The sequence below is a fragment of the Excalfactoria chinensis genome, chromosome 1 (assembly GCF_039878825.1).
Source record: "Excalfactoria chinensis isolate bCotChi1 chromosome 1, bCotChi1.hap2, whole genome shotgun sequence".
NCBI classification, from domain to species: domain Eukaryota; kingdom Metazoa; phylum Chordata; class Aves; order Galliformes; family Phasianidae; genus Excalfactoria; species Excalfactoria chinensis.
Genome location: NC_092825.1, coordinates 34,806,591 through 34,828,819, shown reverse-complemented (window position 1 = coordinate 34,828,819; position 22,229 = coordinate 34,806,591). Strand labels below are relative to the sequence as shown.

The window sequence follows — 22,229 nt, the reverse complement described above, 5'->3', positions numbered from 1 at the left end:
TGTGAAAATAAAACTATTTAGAGTCTACTTCTCACTCCTAACATTCTAACATACAAAGTGCTTTCATGACCAGTAGTCTTTACTCATGAATTACAGAAGTTAATACAATCAACTCTGAATACCTGATAAATCTATTTAAGAATATTTCCACAATACTTACAAGGCTTAACATCTCTGTTTTAAGCAATCAAAAAATATTAATGTCTGTTTTTATGAGTAACAAATCCACTAATATTTTATATGGAAATACACAGCTGCAGAAATTAAATTCTTAAGCGAAGCTTAAGAACTGCTGCACTGAACTGTGGGTCAAGATGATTTCCAGCTGTCTACAGTAACTTGTTTTATATAGTATTAGAGGTCCCCTCCAGCCCCTACAATTCTGTGATAGTATTCACAATCAAACTCATTTCAGCCCAGGACTTAAACATATGGTTAATACTATACTAGATTGTTCCAACACAGACAGGAAAAAAAAAAAACAAAACCAATCTACCCTGTCATGTTTGAGTTCTACAGTATCAGTTTTATCAAAAAAAAAAACAAACAATGAGTTAGTTATAAATATTTCCAAGTACATGTAATTATACTTTTAGGCAGGAATATTCTATAAACTTCAGATCTATCAAGCAAAATTCAGTATTAATGATTTAAATCTATGGGAGAACTCAAGGTTCTGAGTATGCCTTCTACAACAGAAGTCAAGAAGCAGTGAATGTGGAAGCTTCAAACGGTGAATTGTAATTCTCTACAAACAGCTTTAAATGCTTGGCACTAAAATATCACAGCTTTAAATAAGATGAGGATTCCCCAGCATTACCAAGGAACATCAATTTGTTCCTGGAGAAAGGAATGGGGTGGAGTCATCTGAAAGTGTCAAGGAATCAATCTAAGAAGTAGAAAAAGGACAGAGGTGGGGATGTGTCAGTGCTTCCTGATTTTGGTCAGTGGACCTGAGGACCCACAGGACTAATTCAGAAGATTTTAAAAATGGGACAACTGGAACTCCCTGTCATGTATAGCAGTCCAGTATAGCTCCTGCTCCCCAGGTCATGTGATGTATCTAGCTAATATGTGGTTACATCTTCCTACTTAACCTATGAGCATGCAGAGGTCTATAGTCCAAGCAATTGCTTAAAAAAATATCAGACCTTCCAACCACATTCCCAGTTATTTCACAGAGTGTGACAGAACCAAAAGAGATGAAGAGGAAACAGATGCGTGACATAAGACTGCATAAAAGTCAGAGATAGAGTTGTCAGAATGCAAATGGACACATTAAAGCTTTATCTTGTTCTATCACTCTAATGATTTTGTTCAGTTCTTTTAGCTAGCCTAATCTTTAATAAAATTCAAATGGAAGTGCCACAACATGCCATTGATTCCATGCAAAGCACAATTTTCTGCAGAGGCAACTCTACAAAAACACACAAAAAAGCACTTAAACTACTACAGATTCTTGGAAGACATTCATTGAGAAATATACGTACCTGTTGTCTCCAAGGCCAGAATCCTTGGTTTTAGTATCGCTATCATAAACAAAACGCTCTTGGGAGATTACTATGATATTGTCTGTAGTTTCATTTCCAAAGATGGTGATAACAGGGTAACCCATCTGTAGCGTCCACTGATCCATTACTTCTTGGATATTTACAGATTTTCCAACCCTTTTTAAAGCCTTCAAGAAAAAAGAAAAGTTTTAGTATGTTGAAGCAGAACCACAGTCCAACATGTAAAACTTTTTGGGTTGGTTGTTTTTTTTTTTCCTAGAAGAGCATAATTAATTTCAGTGGTTTCATAACTATCATGCGTGCACACACACCCACATTTATAATCAGTAAGTATACACAAACTACAAAATTACACCAACACTGTCTGTGTATCTTAAATATTGAGCAATCTTCCATAGAGAAAAGTCAACACATTTTTACAAATCATTCTAGCATTTTTGCTGGAAAGGAAGAAACAACCCACTTTACAGGATCTTTACAAGCACTACAGAAGTACTGGGTGTCTACTTCCAGAGGATATTCTTGACCATTATTTAATGTTAAAAAAAATAATAATAATAATACATATTTTTAACAATATTAGTTGATCGTGGGTATTTGCAGTAAGGCACGTTTCAAAGTGTTTGATTTCTGAAAACAGATATGAAAATGACAGGCAAAAGTTACTATTCAGTGACAGAAATATGTCTAGCTGCTGAACAGCCCTTGATCACAGATGAATTAACCTCTGATGAATATAAGCAGAAACCAGCAAGAAGTCTTCTGAACTGGAGAAGCAATTGCAGTGCATTAGGAAAAAAAACTGACAACAAACATGGTTATAGGTGAGAGAAAGAAGTAATTATTAGACTTAACAATAATATTAAGCATACAATGTAGTCCTAGTGTTTAGGGTCCAGAATGAAGTTTTGGTTTTGTTCTATTAGTTGTGGGTTCTTCTGCTCTTTCAAGAGTATGACCATCCCCCTCCCCTCTCATTGCCCAGCATTTCCCCAAAGGCTTTACCAGAGGAAGATAACAGGGCTCATCTTAAAGCAGCTGGTGGTTCAGGTTCATCATCTAGTGGCTAGTCAATTGAATCACTGTCTATACCTTGCTGATCATATCAACAAAGTTTTTGGGACTCTAGTTGTTCCTATTTAACAAATGTCAGTTGAGATGTCCTACAGTATTCAATGCATCTTCAGAGACTGGTGGAGACACAGCAGATATGGATACTACTTGTGGTAGCTTCCAGCTACCATAAGATACCTGCTAATCTCGATAAACATATATGTCTTGAACTCCAGCTGGATGCTAGCTTTGGTTTCAGTGGTTACTAGACAGCCATGTTTATGTATGGCTTGAGTTGATACTTGTGCCCAAACTTACTTTCTGTTCTCTACATTCACTTACACTCTATCTCTCTTCTGGGGTTTCCAGACTAGTTCTGTAGGCAGGCAATTTAGGCATGGTTGGCTTCCTCTTTCAAAATTCAAGCTCTGCCCTTAAATAAATACTTCTGGAGCTGATTCTAGAAACCAAGTGTGGGTGCAGCAATGAAAAGGAGCATGAACACAGAAACTAGAATTATCTGCAGGACACCGAATGTTACAGCAAACAGTTACCAGTTTAGAGTAAACGTTAAAGCTTTAATAACTTTTCTTTCACACAAATCATAACTCCATACAAAAATAAAAACCACAGCTGATATAAATGCCAAAGTGCAAAATTTTCACACACTTTCCAGCTTATGGGCCCCAACCTGCTGCCACTAAAGGTAATAATGGTAGTAGGTTCCACAAACTAGCTTTTACTGCACATCAATGGCATGACACAGCACAAGCAAGGAAATATATTCCGACATAATAAAGAAGTGAAATACTGAAGAAAGCATATTTCAATGTTGCCACTCTGTTAACTCTAATGGAATTTCTTTGCATCAATTTTTAAATTTGCTCTGGGGTCTGAAGATCTCATTATGCTCTATTCAGACCAAAGCTCACCAAGAAAAATACCACAGTATATTCCTGCTTCATCCTCAGTGCAATAGATGAAAACATTTTACCTTTGACAATGTGTTCCAGAGATCGTTTCTGGCTGCATTGCCATACTTGTGAATGGTTAAATAGTCCTACAGAAACAAAATAAAAATACAAATCAGTACTGCTATACACAAGCCAAACAACTGGAGCCGTGAATCACCGCTAGTATAAGTTAAATCACATTAATGTTTTCATTTGTCAGAAACCTAGAAATATACAATATGTTTATCCTAAGGGAGAAAATAAACACTTTCTTAAGCTAGTTTACAATGCAAAAAAAATGTTGCTAAGAATTTCATTTACAGCATTCAATGCTCTTCTTTTTATTTGTAAGTCACTCTATAAACGAAAAAATTTGAATACCGTTTTTTTGGGTTTTTTTTTTTTTTTTTGTTTTGTTTTGTTTTTTTTTTTTTTAAATAATTGTTCTCAGAACAGCTTCCTGGGCAATTGTCACCATGAAAAGGAGAAGCTTCTGAAACTTAGTTCCAATCGTTATTTGAGATGGGGACATTCTGTGACTAGCATTAATAATACGCTCACTCTGATGATTGCTAGATTGGTAACAAAAGACTTAACTCAGCAATAGGTAATCATCAGAACTACTAACTCTTACAAAGATAGATTCTAACATTGGTAATGTAGAATATAATGCTTTATCACACTTTATCACCTTCGCAGTGGAAGGATACAGTGGAAAAGGGCTGGCTGGAACAAAGCATAGGTATACATGTGTGTTTTTACTGCATACATAACTGAAGGTTTGAGAGAGATAAAAATTGAATGCTTTCACTTATTCACACTTCCGGTGGCTGAGGATCCATTCTTATCCCACAGCAACCAGAAATATAATGCTTGATAAGCTTCAATCATAACAAATTAACATCCAAAATTAATAGTTTAAGCATATCACCAAGTTGAGTCTGGGCTATTCAGGCACAAAATGCTTCCTTTTTTTTTTTTTTTTTTTTTACAGTCATCTGGAGAAACAACACTGTTTCCTACCTTCTTCTGTCACTAGACAACAGCTCATTCTTTTACAGTAGTGGAATTCAGCAGTGATTGTTGGAATAACGTATAATTCCAGCGTTTTGATTGGAAGAATGAAAAAAAAAAAAAAATTACCACATAATGGAGGTGGTAAATCAATGGATTTCGCACTTGAATTTTCACCATCTTCACTTTACACAATGGTAGGAGACAAACCCTAATTTACAACACAATGATAAAACCGAGATAAATTTGCTGACTCTGTTATCTGTGCTTTGTGTGAAGTAAAATACTTTGGGAATAATTAGTGTTTGGGGAGCAAATTTTCTGATATACAAATTGTAGCACCTGTGACAGATTTAGCTTTTGTCACACGACTCATAGTACAACAGGCAGCAACTCCCACTTAATCACAGACTAGGAAGGCTAAAAGAGAACACTGACTCTCTAAATGCAGTGCCTAGTCTTCACAATGTCATGGGAATAACTTGGAAGAAAGACAATACAATACAGGCAGCACCTATAGCACAATGTGCTTCCATTTTGTCTAAAAATACAGCAATCTGAGACACAGTGAAATATTCAATAGCTTTCAAAGCTGAAGAAGTTGAATTCCAAATTAAAAAGCTAAAATGGGAATAAACAAAAGTAGAGCAAGGTAAATAAATAACAACAAATGTACACGTGATAGAATATGCAACACATATTGGTTCTTCTAAGAGTTGCCTTCAGAACTATTAGACAGCAAAACAAAATGAGTGTGACACTTGAGGATTTATACGATGCAGGCAATCACCGTTTTTACCAGCCTACCATTTAGCCATTATGACTTTTGCTTTTTGCATCCAGAGAAACCACAAATGGATTAAATGCTTCTTTTCTTTTATTGCTTTTAGCAATCAACACGAGTTTAGATACAGATCATTGCTGACTTTTAAAAATTCATTATCCACCAATCTAACATTTTCATTATATTATGGAAAACAAAAATAATTCTAACATTTATCATGAAATAAAATACAATCTATGCAATGTAAGATCACACAGCCTCAACAAAACAACTTGATTGCAGATTTTTTAATTATTTCAGTAAAAATGCATTTAGACCATTTGTGTAACAACAATCTAGGAGTAGTACCTAACACATACTATACAAACAGCAACCTTAAAACGATAATATGCATTAACCTCAATCACAGAGTGCAGTTTTGGGTGACACAACGTAAGAACATAAAACTATCAGAGAGCATCCAAAGGAGAGCTACAAAGAAGGTGAAGGGTCTGGAGGGCAAGATGCAAGATGTATGAGAAGCGGTTAAGGTACCAGAGAAGCTGAGGAGAGGCCTTATGGGGTTCCTGAGGGGGGGACCAGGTGGACAGAGCTGATCTGCTCTCTGGTGACAATGAAAGGACCCGAGAGAACAGCAGGAGGGGAGGGTGAAATTGGGGAGGAGGAGAAGTTTCCTCACCACAAAGGAAGTGGGGCACTGGAACAGACTCCACTGGGCAGTGGTCATGACCACAAGCTGCTGGAGTTCAAGGAGCATTTGACAATGCTCCTTGATATACAATGACAATGGGACAATGCTCTCAGATATACGGTTTAGATTCTGGGGGTCTCGTGTGGAACTGGGAGTTGAACTTGATGATCTTTGTGAGTCCCTTCCAAATCAGGATATTCTGTAACTCTATGATTCAGTGATTTTGCAAAGATACTGAAACAAGTCAAATCAAAATTCCTCAGCTATTAGTGCTCTGTTTTCAATAATAACCAGTAGCTGACACCAAGAAAGGGTATAAAACTGGGCAAGCACCAAGTGATAGTTCCTCACTATGCTCTGCCAGCATCTAGCACATCGTGGCACAATGAATCCTAATCTTTGTTTCCAGAATCATCTTCCATGAATGTGGCCAGTCTTTTCCTGAACCCACATAAATTTTGAGCATTTGCAATACATTATATAAAAAAAAAAAAAAAAAAAAAAAAAAAAAAAGTCACACTGTAGTGAACTATTGTGTAAAGGTATCTTTGTTTCAACCATCTGTCAGTCTGCTTGTTTCAAATGCTGACACTAGAAGAGACAGTGAACTGCTGTTTCCTATTCCATTCTCTCCAAATCATCGTTGCTTTTACAGATCTTTACTATAAGTGTCCTCATACCAGAGTTGGATTTTAAACTGAGGTCTCCATCGGAACTCTCCATTACACTGCCAATTTATGATTCAAGCTAATGACTTCTATCCTAGCTAGGGTTACCATGACCCAGTCTTAACTTCCCTTGATAAATTGCTATGATGGATATTCCCTTAACATAAAATTAGAAGAAGTTTGCATGCACCTACATCAAATACATTCCACAATGTATTAAAACTGCAATCAAAGTCCACACCCTACTTATTTGTTCTAAGGAACATAATTCATATTTCCTTCTGAGGATCCATATCTAAGCCTTATGCATCTTACAAACAGGCAAAAAACATTCTCATTCCCTGTAATTCTCAAGGGCAGGAATACTTGCCATACCTTTAACTCCACACTGAATAAAGAAAGAACTTAAGCAAACAGTACAAAAGCTGTTCTATCAACTGGAATATGCTGGAGTACGGAGAGATGCCTCAGCCACTTTCTTATAACCCCAGGGTATGTCAGGAGAAAAGGTGGCATGAAAACCACTTTAACAAGTCAAGACTCAAGGCAGCTCTTCTACACGTCCATCTTTCTCTCTCATTGTAATGTCACCTTTAAATGTTTTCGTTGTCATGGGGAAAGTATGAAGTTCCTAGACCTTGGCATGGTGTTACTTAACATGTAAATTAACCACACACCCCACAATGCCTTCAACTCTACCCATAAAATACGTAATCAGACAATACAGTTTTATGACACTTGTTTTAATACTTTTAATATCAGGTACCAAGAAGAAATCCAAAATCTGTTGTGCCATAAAAACAAATTCCAACTATTACACAAGCAAAATCAAAGATCCAGCAGAAAAAATCCCAAGATTTGGACTATTATGTAATGTTTTGTCAAACAGTAATCTTAATCCTCCCCCCCAAAAATAATTCAAAACTATTTTATTACTAGCATTTGTGTTATTACTTGAATACTGAAGCAGATGGCTTGAACAGCAGTAAAAATGAGAAAATATTGAAAAGCGCTCAAGGATTTTGAAAGATGTTTTCAGTAATATTGTGTTAATTAAAGTTGTAGGCCCTTCCTTGCACTAGGCTTCTTTTAGGAAAAGGAGATTATTTCAAAGGAAGAAGTCTTTTATCCCCTTGCAATCTCAGTTCCCACAGTACTCCTCATGTTGAGCTTGGTTTTGAGAAAATGAACTACTCCACCATCCAAATATGATAACACACAGCTAATAAAAGGGAGTTACTGATAAATGTGAAGAGGTTACAAAACTGTAAGGTGGAAATAAGCCTCCAAACATATATCTTACTTTCAGGAAGACTTCAGATCTATAACTGGGACCAAACTCCTTTCTCGGTTTATCTGTACAAAGCTGATTAGTTGACTGAACCAATCAATGGATCCTGACTTACATGAGCAGTGCTGAGATCTAAATCAGATTAACATTGAATAACTTTTTCTCCTAAAGATAACTGGGAGATTCTGCTTTACGACACAAACGAGGAAAAATTAGCAACATATTTCATAGAAACATTCTTCTGAACATCCTTATTTTTCAGGGCTCAGGAAACAGTAGCCTTGCCTCTCTCTCCCTCATCTGTCTTTCATGCCTACTCCTGGATCCTCATTCTCTTTCCTTCAGTTTACCACATGTTCCTGTTGAACATTTTTATATCTAACTGCTGGATCTGATTAAAGATTTAGAGTAAAGAATAAAAATATTTAGTTCAGGTGGAAATCAAGCTCTAACATTCTGGCTGTCAAATCCAGTGTGTTAGTTTTCTAGGAATTTCTGTACTTAATCTTAGGCTACCAGATGTCATCTAACACACACTGACAATTAGATGCCACTTTTTCTTCCCCTGGACCTCACACTGATAAAGCCAAAATTGCTGTCTCATATTACCTCGACTCTAACTAACATTCAGATAGAAAAGCTTCAGCAAGGGACAGGGAGTAGAAGATGTTATATATGAGAGAAAGACCACCGATAGAAAAGCTAATATAACCAACTAGTTTTGAAGTATTTTTAAGATATACAACAGACTAACCCTTAAGGAAGAGTCTGATGGAAGAAACGTGATCACTCTCATAGCTAAGTAGTCAGACAAGGATTACAAAATAAGGGGTTCATCTGTTCACCTTTTTGGTCTTGGTAAACATTGTATCAGGCAAATTAGATAAATGTTAACACTATTTGTGTCAGAGCTACCTATAAACCCAGAGAACATGTGTGAAGAGTCCACGTACCAAAACAGAACTGAAAAGTCAACAAAAAAACACTTGGAAGCAGATTTTTTCCAGGTCATATAATCTGAACAATTTATTCATCTTCTACATCAGCTCTATTATCAATATACAGAACTTACTCCAGGTAGTCTTGTCAGAAACCGCTAACTTACAGAACATTCTGGAGTCATATGTATATTTTAGATTCCAAGAGTGAATTCTATCAAAGGATCAAAAACATTGAGATCCTTCCTCCATTTCAATCCAAATACATTAAAATCTATGCCTCCAACAACAAACAAACAAGCAAGCAAAAAAACAACAACAACAACAACAAAAAAACTCATTGGGCAACAATCCAAGAATGAAATTAAATAAACAAGCAAATAAACATATAAAGGGCATTTTAATCTACATTAATAAAAGCAAGCATCAAAATGATACTGAACTGGCAAGCATATGAGCATAAGGCCATGCCTGTTCCCACCTACTAGTAAAACTCTCATGTTTTATATACAGACAGCATAAAATACGTTTTTGTGTTTCCCTCAAGCTACAGTCTGAAGACACTTTGGCAGAGCAGTCAAATTAAGTGTCTTCCACAACAACTGTCTGCTTCTCCTTGCCCAAATCTCCATGTTTGTAAGGCAATTTCATAAACAAGAACTCTGTAATGACCTTAAAAGGAGGTAGCGCTATCATTCTGCGACAAGGGCTCTTACTTCCTTGACTAAGTTTACCAAAAAGAACTACAAAGTCTTCCAGTACAAACGAAGGGGCACGGGGTGGTTTTACCTGGATAGGAATGAGCAGCTGGAAGAAAGACTGAGTCAAACAAAGAGAGGTACCTCATGAAGCTGCTGTTCTGTGAAACTGAGCATTATGGAAAAGATCAGACAGAAGGAAATACAGTGGCAATTTTAGAAGACAGCCAAGAGAAAAATGATTGATGAAATCAGAGGTTTTCATCAACAGGACTCAAATATTTGAGGGAAGCGTTTACCTTGAAATATCTTTCTCCAATGGAGATGTTCAGACATGCTTTTAATACCAGCGGTTGATGTTACCATTCCTCGTCAGTACGCTAATTTTTACAACTAATCATTTAATGTATGCTAAACCTTATTTACGGATGCTCAAATTTAGAAGTTAAACTGACAAAACGCAGTAACATTGAGTCACACTGAAAACATCATGATGAATTAAAACAAATCAAACAGCTTCAGTTTTGAAAGTGTCCACATGGGGCCCTAATGAGATTTAACTAATCCAATTACAATTCCCACCTTCAACTACTCTGAATGAACTTTCACATGTCCTTGCATAAATCCAACTTCGATCTTGTTTATTTGATATCAAAACCAAAACTCTGAATTAGCATTTTATGAAGATTTGAAAAACCGGAGCACATTGCTGATGTTTTTTCTTCTCCTTATCTCTAATAATTCTGCACACACCTGTTGAATTTCCTCCAAATAAAGATTACTTGGCCGACATTTTGTAAAGTGATTAGTGACTCTGCCCATATTTTCATTTTCTGAAAGTGGATTCCTTGTAAGACATTCTGGTCTGGTGGACAGAATTGCTTTCTAATGTTTTTTATCTTCTCCAACTCATTTTGTCTTTTTTTTCTTTTTTCAAACAATTACACAAGCTTAATACTTTATCTGCTCTTTATACAACCAGTCTTTCTCAACTGCTATTTTATCCAGTTTGTATTTTTATCTTTAGGTGCATTACACAAATAGTAATCCTTAATAGCAAGTAGCAATTTCATGTATTCTTAATAATTCTACTGAGCTACCACAGGAGAATCGTGTATAAAACACCTAACATATCAGCAACATCTCAGCTAACTTACAGATACAAATGCATAATAGGTTAAAAATCACAGCCTAACAGGCATTCTGCATACTTCAGATCTATCAAGCAAGTACTCACTTCAGCTGTGTTTTGCCTTCTCTTTGGGATAGTATCTCTGGCAATACATAAAATCCTGGAGATGGAAATCAGTAGAACCCCATCAACGTACAACAGCTGAAATCCCAGACATTTACTTTTTTCATAACAGTGATAGAATGTTCACAATCATCAGCAACTGGAAAATATCTACTCTCAACATGTCATATATACAATTAAATCAGTATATGTGAACAGTAAGCTGTAACTGCTAATCAGGAAAGATGATACTGGAACCACATACAGAAATAAATCTTAGTTTTCTCTAGAACCAATGATGCTGAATATACCAGAATAATTATATATTTTTTCCTTTGTAATTCATTACTTCTATGTGCTATAATAATAATCAGATCATCAGAACTGACATCTTTGGAGCTAAATGGGTCAGTAGGACTTTTAGCATTAATGTCAGTGGGAACAGAATTAGGGCAATACTGAGAATATTTCATCCACGGTGTTGCAAATGTGACACTCACTTAAAGGATTGATCCCTGTCCTAAACAGCTCTCTATTCAAGCTGAGACCCAAGAGAAATTAGTAAGAGAAAGGAGGACTAAATGTCATCCTTAATTCATTGGGACTATTTGCTTTGCTCTGCTTTTTGTTGATAAGAGGCCAGAACGGTAAAACAGAAGTAACCCAACTGAAATCAATGTAGCCTTGTCATCATTCTAATATAACAGAAAAATCAAATCCCCAAATACCTTTAAGGCACATGGTTTTACAATTAATAAATCCCCTGCCTTACAACTCAGTGAACTCAATGTGAATGGGACATCTAGACAAAAGATTCAAAATTTGTACTCAGGCAATTTTTCAGAGTCAAAATTTATCCTGCCGTGCTTGGAATCCATATTGAAAGATCAGAATTATTATACAGAGAGCTTCATTTGCCTTACTGAATTCAGCTTCACCTATTAGCTATTAACACGGAGAAGGAGGTTCCATTTTGAAATACGGCAATAGAAATCACAGAGTGGCAGCAAAACAATTTGCATTAGAAATCTAAAGGGAACTGTTGGAAGGACTGCAGAGCTATTGCTGAGCAGAGTCTGATGGTGTCTGCTTTGCAGTGAGACACCTGCTAGTATATTAAGCTTGGCTTTAAGAAGAAATGTATGTGATGTATTATTTGGTAGTGGTACTAAACTACTGAACTAAGAAAAAACCTTACAGGAATAAAGTACTCTTTGAAATTGAACTGCATATATTTGTCTGAAATTGTTCATTCATTTTACTTCTGCTTTGTTTGGTTGCACAATGTATTTGAGCCTAAAGCCAGGTATTGCTCAATAAATATATTTGCAACGAAAACAAAAAGTGATGGAACTTTTTCCAGAGATATTTGGACAGCACCTGCTAATTGTGACAGGTTGGCTGCTCATTTCTTTGCATTAACTTGAAATATGCCCACAGACTGCTAACAATGCAAAAAGTCTGTGCTTTTTATTCCACAATATTCTTTTCTGTAGAAACCCCCAAATCAGAAAGAAATCAATACCACTTACTGTGAAGAGGTCACCATAAATCACTTAAGAAAATTTACTGTAAGCATGATTTGCACGTCACTGTGTCTAGATCACAAGAACCTGCAACATTTTCACATTAACAGTGAAAAACAGATGGGGAAGCAGTAGCAGCGGTGTTTCAACTTTGCTGTTTTACATTATGTTCATGTAGCAAACGATGCAAAAGACCATCATGCAGTACAGTGACAAAAGTTGCATTTAATTTTGCAAAATGTAGAACCCTTTAAAAATCCTTATCATTTACATCTGTCTACATGTTACTATGTCTACCTAATTCTATTTGCTTCTTTAACAATCCACTTGGTAATCATCACTGTTTAAGCGAACTGCACTACTACAAGTAGCAAAAAACTGATACATTTTATTGCCATATTTTAAGTCTGTGGCCTCATTACTTCAATTTACCTCAACAAATTTGGTCCTCAAAATACAGTCAAATCACACCTACAAATGAAACTCTTTTCCACGTCAAGCCTGTGGAGGTCCTCGGCTAGAAAGATAGACAACACGAGTACACTGAACTGAAGCCTTCTTTCTGGGACATTGTTGAGGACACCCTGTTGAAGATGCTAAGCTGGGAAGGAAAACAGCAAGATCCTGACAGGAAGACTGTCTTTGCTTTTGCTCAAAAGTGATTGGATCAAAATTCAGCAGATGACAACTGAGAGTGGAACATGAGTACGGAGCAGCACACGAATGCATCTGAAGGCACTGAGGGTACTTTCTGGTATGGTTTGGAGCCATGTCCCTCCCATAGTGCCTACACTGGCTTAACTATAGAAATACCATCTAAGACTCCTACCTAGATTTCACTTGCTGTAGTGTGGATATACTACTGGCTACAACAGTAACTTAACTTTGAATGTAGAGAAGGAGGATTTCAATGACAGCCTCTTTTCTCCAGTAGGGATTCAGCTTTATTTTGTATGTCCTCCACCAGGTTCAACAGAAATAGATTTATTTCATTTCTTATGTGTACTAAATATTAACTTGGATTTCAACCCTGCAGTCTTTGTGCTGGAAATATTCCCACTGACTTCTAAAGAGCTAATGGAAATTTTGATTGCACAAGGATGGCAGAATCACACTAAAACATGTACTTCCAGCACTGTGTAGATTCCATTGTGCTGCTTCATAGCAACAGAGATGAAGTTGCTAGTAAGCTTGTACTGGGAAAACAGTATAATTCTATTCCAAAAGAAAGCATTTTCTTAAATAGCCACTCAGCCTGCTGATGTTATCTGAGAATTCATACCTGCAATTCTTTCTCTTAATAATTCCTATAATAAAAATGTAGACAATAGCCATAATTGAATTTCCCATGCAACAAAATAAGGAAATAAAGCTTACTGAAAGCATACCGAATGGATATGTATGCATTATGTGTAATATGGTTGATTGTAATGTTGTAAAGGCCGATCATGTTCTGAGAAAACACATTTAACAACTTAAGCTGTGTTTACAATAATTGTTTTTCTTTTTGGAAGAAGTTCTAACAATGGAGAAATAAAGCAACATTTTATGGTAGCTGAACAACAGCATGATGTCCTCTTAATGAACATGACACTGTAACACTGCACTGACATTCGGCACTGAGAACATCACCTGCTTCTGAGGCTTAGCAGCACTTGCCATTACAACTATTTACATATAGCACTCCCTGTTGTGACTTCCAATTTGGCCAAAATGTAATTGCTTGAGCTGAAATCCTATCTTCAAAATGTTTGTCTCAGACTGAATACTCAAAAATTGTATTAAACAGAATGAAAGTATGCAAAAATCATTAGTTTTGCCTTATCTTTGCCCTCTTTTCTTTGAAAAGCGCTACCATCTCCATGCACTTTAGCAGAGATCTAAGGGCAAGAAGGAAAGTGATCTTATTGCACAGATGTGATTTTTCTTAACATGATCAACTTTAGATGATCTAGCAGCAAGAGAGTTCTACATTCTCTCTACATCAATAATTCACAGTTGTTTCAGCTTAGGATGAGGGTATAGCCTTCAAACAGAAATTGAAGAGCCCAACTCCCCCATCTTTCAGCGATTCTATGAACTGAAGGCTCTCTAATAGCCTGGGAAGAAAAACATGTGACTCAAATGCACAGGGAACAAAAAGAAGATCAGGAAGTAGGGAAATAAGTTAATATCATCAAATGGGAATATTTTTATAATGCAGCATTCTAGGATGAATTTTTCTCTGCATAGTAACTATAGGATACCTCTACAGACTGAGCTGCAGCCATGTTGAGGCTAGGCAGCTGAAGGTGCAAGTAGTGGAAGAAGGACTTTTAAACACATAAATTGCTCTGATTTGTAAGCAATGAGAAACATAAGAGAAAAAAAAAAAATGCTGTACTGGGTATCTCTTACTGCATATTCCACAGATATGTAACTTTTAACTTACATTTCTGTGGGCCTAGATCTCCTTTATAAATATGAATTCAGTTTTCTATAGAGATATGGATCTGGCCCTTATCATGTTGCACATCTTAAAAATTTCAATGGAAGAAAAAATAACATGGTGACCTGCAACATACAAAAAAATTTGTTAGGTAAAATTTTACTGAGCTATTTAACTCATGGTGCAAAAAGCTACAGAAAATCTTCATAGCACTGAATTCATTAAAAAATGTAAACCTAAAATCCAGTATGATGTAAAATAGAAGAACAATAAATGCTGAGGGGCCAGAAAAGGTAAAAGATGTTACCAGTCTCATACGACATGCAGTGAAGAAAACAGTGATGTCAACTCCTATGAGATTTCCTATGATTTCCCATGTCCTGCTTTTAACAAGCTCAAGCTGTTCTGTTGACAACTATCAGTAAAAGTGAAAGAGTTTAAAAAATACAGGGATTAGTAGCAACTAAAGTACAGGTCATAGCCAGTATGACCCATGATGTTTGTCAAAGTCATATACTCTGTGCTCTTCTAAACCCACGCAAATGGATGCTGAATCAGCAGAAAAGTACTACACTCAACTTCTACTAAATGCACCAGACAGCAAAACTGCAACATCAGAGGACTGCCATCTGTGAAGGTGCTACTGCCTGGTAGCAAAAGTTGACTTCTCACTGAGCTGAGGAAGACCCCAAAGAGGTCCATGTTCACTGTTGTTCTAAGGAGAGCATCACGCAAGACTATTTCATTGAGCCTGATTGTAAGGTGCCTGACTTCTTTTTTTTACAGAAAACTCCATTAACAAGTCTTCAATGATGTTTAATTCTTAACTGTACACAGTTGAATTGGGAATAAAGACATAATAAATAGGCAAAATAAAATGGGTATGTTTATGTCTGTTTAATATACCATACAGAAATAGTAGGCTTTTGGATAGAAACAGTGAACAATAGAGAAGCACATTAGAGCTCTATTTTAAACCTAGAAAGTTTGAGATAGTGCTCCACATTAAGACACACTGGAACAATTCAAAGAGCACAGGTATGCACAGAGGTGTCTAAAAAGCAGTAAATACTAAGCAGTGTCAATGCAAAAGTTCAGTCTAACTATCCAGCTTTATGATAGTAAAAAGTGTCTGCAATTTGAACCTTGCTGTATTTAACAGCCTGCATGCCAGATTTCCCCAGTCAGCTCTTCTGAAAGGTTGACCAATTTGTTTCAATACAGTGACCGGCACCAAAAAAAAGCCAGTGTCTATCCAAAGAACAGTATGGAAATTTTTCTTCACAGTGTGAAGCCTGAAGTACAATAGCAGTTAATTTATCACAGGAGCAGGGATTCCTTTGGTAACTAATTCAAACTGCTGATGATGCACTAAATCAGAGTGAGTGATGAACACATACATAGCAGCAAGTGAAGTTCAAAAGGATACAGATCTGCGTGATCAATGAGCTGCCACATGGCAAATGAAATGCGGTGTTGACAGATACAGAATAATAGTGATGAATCTCCAAAATAATCAACCTAATATAAGAAAAATGTAAATTAACCACTGCAGAATGGTTTCTTTACAGAGTCAAGGGTGTTTCTTTACACATATCTAAGTATGAGACCTTCAAATCACCAGGCTTTTTCTCTGTATTTGATATGAGAAAAAAACAAAAACACTGATAACTTTGAGGTGCATCGAAGTAAAGCAATAAAACTTTCCTAGAAATGTAGTACAGTGACACAAGTTAAGTAAGCAATACTTCATTTCAAGCACATAAATTAAGAACAACAACCTACCGATGAAAATCTCATACAAATCTAAAATTACATTGCATATTGCTGCCCTGAGTGATGACTGAGTGATAAGGCCAACTCTGGTGCCTTCTGCTGACCAAGCTACTTCATACTCCAACTGATAACCCCTACCTGATTAATGGCATTTTGATTGAAAAGCAACACTATGTAAGAAGAGTACTGGTATTTAGTGACATTCACCCTTTCAGTTTCCCTGGAGCACAGTAAACTTGGCACATCAAGAAAGATGTCAGGACTTTTAAACAAGAAATGTATCACCCAGTATGAGGTGGAAGGGGTCCTTAGATTTCTTTCTACAGAAAGGATCTCTGTGACTTTTTTGTATCCAAGTTACCAGCTGTGGTAACAGTTACTGTTGTTATTCCATCATTACATATAAAACGATTCTGTCCTGGATTTGTCTGTGGCACGCTATCTGGAAACAGTGAAAAAGCACTGTCTTCATTACTAAATCTTGTGTTTGATAATGTTACATGATTCAGGACATCCTGTTTCTGAAGGGCTTCCAGAAAATCATATCTTCATTAGGTATTCTCTTGGCTGGACTCTTACAGTGGAAGCTCTACACTATATATTCACTGTGTATTTACTGTTAAAGGAATGGGCCAGTTATCCTCAATAAATATGAATCTCTCCAAACCATATATTCTAAAAAACTGCCACTGCTAATATTTTATGCCCTCACAGACTTGTCCATAAAATGGTTGGCTGAATTCTGGGCATCATGGGCACCTTTGTACACATTCTCCAGTCCACACTGATTACCAAATAATATCCAGCAGTGAGACATGCTTCCCTTCACCAGCATTTTAGTTTACTTTTAACACAAATGATTGTTCTCTTTGACAGGCTATCTTGACTTCTTCTTAATATCCACCTGCCAGGTGATAGCATGTAATTTGATTCAGAAAATGTAAGAGGCAAGCAACAAAAAAGGTAGATATCCCACTAGCTATTTGCTATAAACTTTATTCTTTCTTCTTCTTAACCCAAGGGCTTGTTAGCATTGTATAAAAGAACTAATTTTGCAGCTCTTAATTAGATGATGAATCATACCTTGACTTAAATCACAAGCATTTCACGCAAATGCATGTAAAAGTTTACTCATTTTGGTTTATGATGGTGTAATAAGACTACACAAATACTCTTTTTATCATCTGTGAAACACTAAGGATGTAACTAACACTAAAAAGAACTGAAATAATGATAATATTAACACTGGCATGTTTTACATACTAGAGGATAATGAATAAGGTCAATAAGATAAAAGTGGGTGTCTATCAGAACTCAATTTCTAGAAAGCCATTAGAAAGAATGAGCACAAATGAACCAGCAAGTACACTTTTGTATTTTCTATTTGTTACCTGAAGAGATTTGTAAATAATAGTAATGATGCTTTACTTTTGCAGCAATATGTGAAAAATGCCACTTTGCTGCCAACACTGGAATTCCGTAATGAAACTGGATTTGAGGGAACTTAACACTAAATCCCAAGTAGCAGCACTGGGGCTGAAGAGCTAAAAAGCCTTAACAAATGATAGAAAGGGTAAATCAGTTATCCAGTTTCCCACACCATTAGCAAAGCTAGCATCCCAACTCTATAGTAAACATAGTGAATGATATTTTGTTATATTCATAAAGAATCAAAATAATTAAATGAATGACAGCCATTTCAATTACATAACTTGTAGCTTATGAACATGCTCGTGAACACTGTGCTTTATTTTGTTCAACAGAGTCAGACACACAGGAAATCTCCATCTGGATTTCAAACAGTTTTTATAAACAGAAGCAGAATATCATCCTACTGAACTGATGCCAAGACTTTTGTAAGTTAGATTTTCACAGATTTTTCAATGACTTTGATAAAGGAAGAGTTTCTATTAGAGTAGAAACAGTGAAAAGGAAAAATAATAGAAAACACTAAAAAAAAAAAATAAAAAAAAAACTCTATTACAACTTTGATTTTTTAAGTTATAATTTTTTTTGTTTGATTTATTTTTCTTCAATTTATTCCAGGACAATTTTAACACTGTTCAAGGCAAACAGAAAAAGGAGGTTTCAGATATATGCATAAAAATGTTCCCATTCTCCAAGCCTGAATGAAATGCCCTTTTACTAAAACTGAATATGCTTATGAAATGTAGTTGAAATATAGACTTTGCTGGACTAATATCAGAAGTCTTATTGGCTTAAATGAGATGAGGATTTCAATATCTACATATACAAGATCTTACAAAATAAAAATCTGGAGGAAATTAACTAGGTGATCAGTCCAAATGTTATATCTGAGGAAGTGATTTAAATAGGTCCCATGCAAAACATGAATGTCCTATAAACCCTCCAAAAAGCTGTATTTTACCCCTTTCCTTTCATTGTCTATGGTATGGAATATACCTCTCTGCAATACAACTAATGCATTTATGGAACCTTGTTTTATAGTTTTGTCTTTCAATTCATTTTGGTTAGATGTAGAATTATTGTGTTAAAAAATGACCTGATCCCAGACATAGTTTATTTAAATTTCAAAATGAAAAGCTTACTAAGAACAGATAAGATTGATTGCTCTTTCCATCTTAGCATAATTGTATTTCAGGTGAACATCAATTTACTTTAAAGGACACTTCTAAGTAGCAGGCTGCATCATACATAATTCATCAATCACAGCTGCCTGTAACATGATTTACTCAAGCAGAATTCCATGGAATGGAGGGAGTTGCATTGTTTTTTATGCTTTGGCCTGTTTGTTTTTAAATAGTTTATGAAACACTCATTTGCACTGAATTATTACTGAAAAGAGTTCATCCTTGGTAATCAGCATGTTGAATTTCTTCAAACGGAATTGTTACCTCCTCAGATTTCTTTTAGAAGGTAAAGTGAGTTTTGAAAACACTGTTAAGGTAGAGAGAACTCCATGTTTATCAAAGGTAAAAATAAAGCTCAAAGATTTTTATGCATAGGGCAGGGAAAGGCAATAGTATTTATCTGAAAAGCATTACTAGTTTCTAGGGCTATGTATCTTCTAGCTGCTTTGACATTCATATCAGCATGCAAATGTAACAGAAGTAGCTCCTTCCTCAGCTAGCCCTCCATGCAGCTGTCATGTGGCTAAAACGGCCTCTGCCTGGCAACGTACACAAACCAGTGTGTCAGCTAAAGCGCAATATCTACGCACACTAAGAAATAGAGGTGAAGCTTTCATTTACAGGGGCACCACCTCGTGCGCTATACCACCCAGCGTTTTCTATCAAAGTCAGCTTCACGGATATGTTGGTGCTTCCGACAGTCCTGAATTAAAGAAACATTCCCACAAATATATGAGAATATAGTTTAAAAACAAAAAGAGAATGAGACAAGATGCTAGAAATGCACACTTGCACAAAGACAGAGATGTCTTACTTACTTGCAAGCCCATTTGAAACACAGAGTGACCCATAAAATTAGCCAACATTCGAATTAAAGCTGCACCCTGTGGGAAATAATTCAGAAAAGTAAGCTGTTATTGTTAAATATTGACATGCAAAGCTAATAACAACAATTTGAAGTATGCAATTGTATACAACAGTATCATCTTAGAAACTTGTAATTATTATAATCCTTAATTGCACTGGAATGAAAAAATGAGATAAAAGATAACACAAAAATTTACAAGGAAAAATGATTGGGTTGTCCCCAGCCTCTTGTGCACTTAGCTCTACTGTGCAGTTTTCAGTGAGGGCAAAACATAACATCTTTGATGAAATATGCAACAATGATTATTTATAATATTCTCATTTTAATTACATTACTGTAAATCAGGATTTAGTGATAACACTTTCCTTCAAAAAAGCCTTCAAGATGTGGTGATCTAGAAGTGGATCATTTCATTTTCAGTCAGTTTATCTCCCACACTGTCTTCCAAAGATGTAAGTATTTGTATAATATACTTACTGTACTTAAGTCAGTTTTTAACCTCTTGTCCCTTCAGGCAAAGGATTGAGATCTAAAACATTTCCTTTGTTTTACAAATGATTCCAATTGTCAGTACTTACATCAAGAACCACAAGCATTCTTGCCAGACTAGCTTTCTTTAAGGCACCCCATGGGCTTTTTTACTCCCTCAGTGTGACCACAACTGCTGTATATTTTCCCCTTGCACAAGCGCTCTATTTCAAGCAAAAATACCTTTGCAGAATAGATGATCTAGCTATAATATCTTACTTTGCAGTCAAATCAGGCCTTTGCAGGCCTTCTCAGGCCTTTGCAGTCAAATCAGCCTCCTAATCCCATTAATCAAATGTTGCACTCAGTAATGATCTCTATATGAGAGGGAGGACACTTTTGATTTAAAAACAGTGAATCAAAGGCTGGAAGAAAACATGATGTTAGAATTCAACAACCTTTGCTACAGGTGCAGATTCAGGAATTAGACTAATGCTGATAAAGGGGGAAAAAAAGTTACATTACACAGATGCAAAAATTATCAGGTACTAAAGCCAAAAGGACCGTTCCAATATTATAATCTGCCTTCTGCATAAATAGAGGTCAAACAGCCATCTAGGCAAAAACCTTACTGCTTCTCTTCAGCACCTATTTTAGAAAGATTCAAGAAAAGGAAAATGTTTCACAGTACTACATAATGTGTCAAAACCAATACTTACACCAACAACTAAAATGAGCAGGTTTTTTTTTTCTAATTTGAACTTTTCCATCTGCAACCTTCAAAACAATATTTAATGGCTTTTCCGGTTAAAGTTCAGGTTAGTTTTGGAATTCAGCAGTGGTCCAATTTTTACACTGTTTAACACATATTCTACTGATTTTCTGTGCAGTGCCTATCTCTGAAGTAACAAAGCGCCTGTAATAATCAACATTTTAAGTAACAGTATAAATCAAAAAGATTAGTAAATTGTTAGTAATTATAAGATCATAAACTCTTCACACAAGTAACAACAAATAATACATAGTTCATAAAGCAAATGAGAGGGGAAAATAAAGGAATGAATTCAGGAAATGTTTGTAATTGCTTATAGGAAATGAACACCAGATAAAGCAAAAAAGAAAAAAAAAAAAAAAAAAAAAAAAAAAAGAAGAAATACAAAAGATGTTTGCATTATTAATATTGTGCTGTGTTTTTATGATAGTACCTAATCTTACTGAGAGAGTAATCAGATCAGGAACACACAGCAGTATGGAAAATTCTTCCTGTTCACACAGATTATTACCTGAACAGTCAAGACTATAGGTCAGGAAGTGTTATTACCCTCATTTTACCCGAGGAACTGAGTGAATAAAGTTCTCTGAGATGCTTAAGCAGATAAATTGCAGATAAATCTATGTAAGCAGATAAACAACAGACAGAAAGGAACCTAATAAGCAGATAAATCCAATTTATTTGGTAAGTAACTTAGGCAGTGCAACCAGAAATATTTGAAGCAGAACCAAAAAAAAAAAACCCACAATACACACAATACATCAGCCCAAATCCTTAATAAGCGCATTCTTTTTGCCACTCGTTCGTCAGTATTCCATGGTCCCTCTGCTCATTTATCAGTATCTAAATTTCACATTAGTACTGGATGCATATTCATATAGGTACCTTTGCTCTACAGATTTCTGTGAAAAGTAAGTAATCAAATACCTGCGATCTTTCCCATG

At 35.8% G+C, this 22,229-nt stretch overlaps 1 protein-coding gene across 2 annotated transcripts in view; it reads right to left on the bottom strand.

Annotated features, from left to right (window-relative positions):
* Positions 1-22,229, bottom strand: part of TRHDE (thyrotropin releasing hormone degrading enzyme) — a 209,649-nt gene that overhangs the window by 71,573 nt on the left and 115,847 nt on the right. For both annotated transcript variants that reach the window (XM_072340919.1, XM_072340925.1), the window contains 3 exons: positions 19,996-20,061; positions 3,559-3,624; positions 1,491-1,678 (listed from right to left, as the gene is read on the bottom strand). In XM_072340919.1, the coding sequence (XP_072197020.1) occupies positions 1,491-1,678; positions 3,559-3,624; positions 19,996-20,061 (320 nt within the window). The remainder of the gene's footprint in view (positions 1-1,490; positions 1,679-3,558; positions 3,625-19,995; positions 20,062-22,229) is intronic.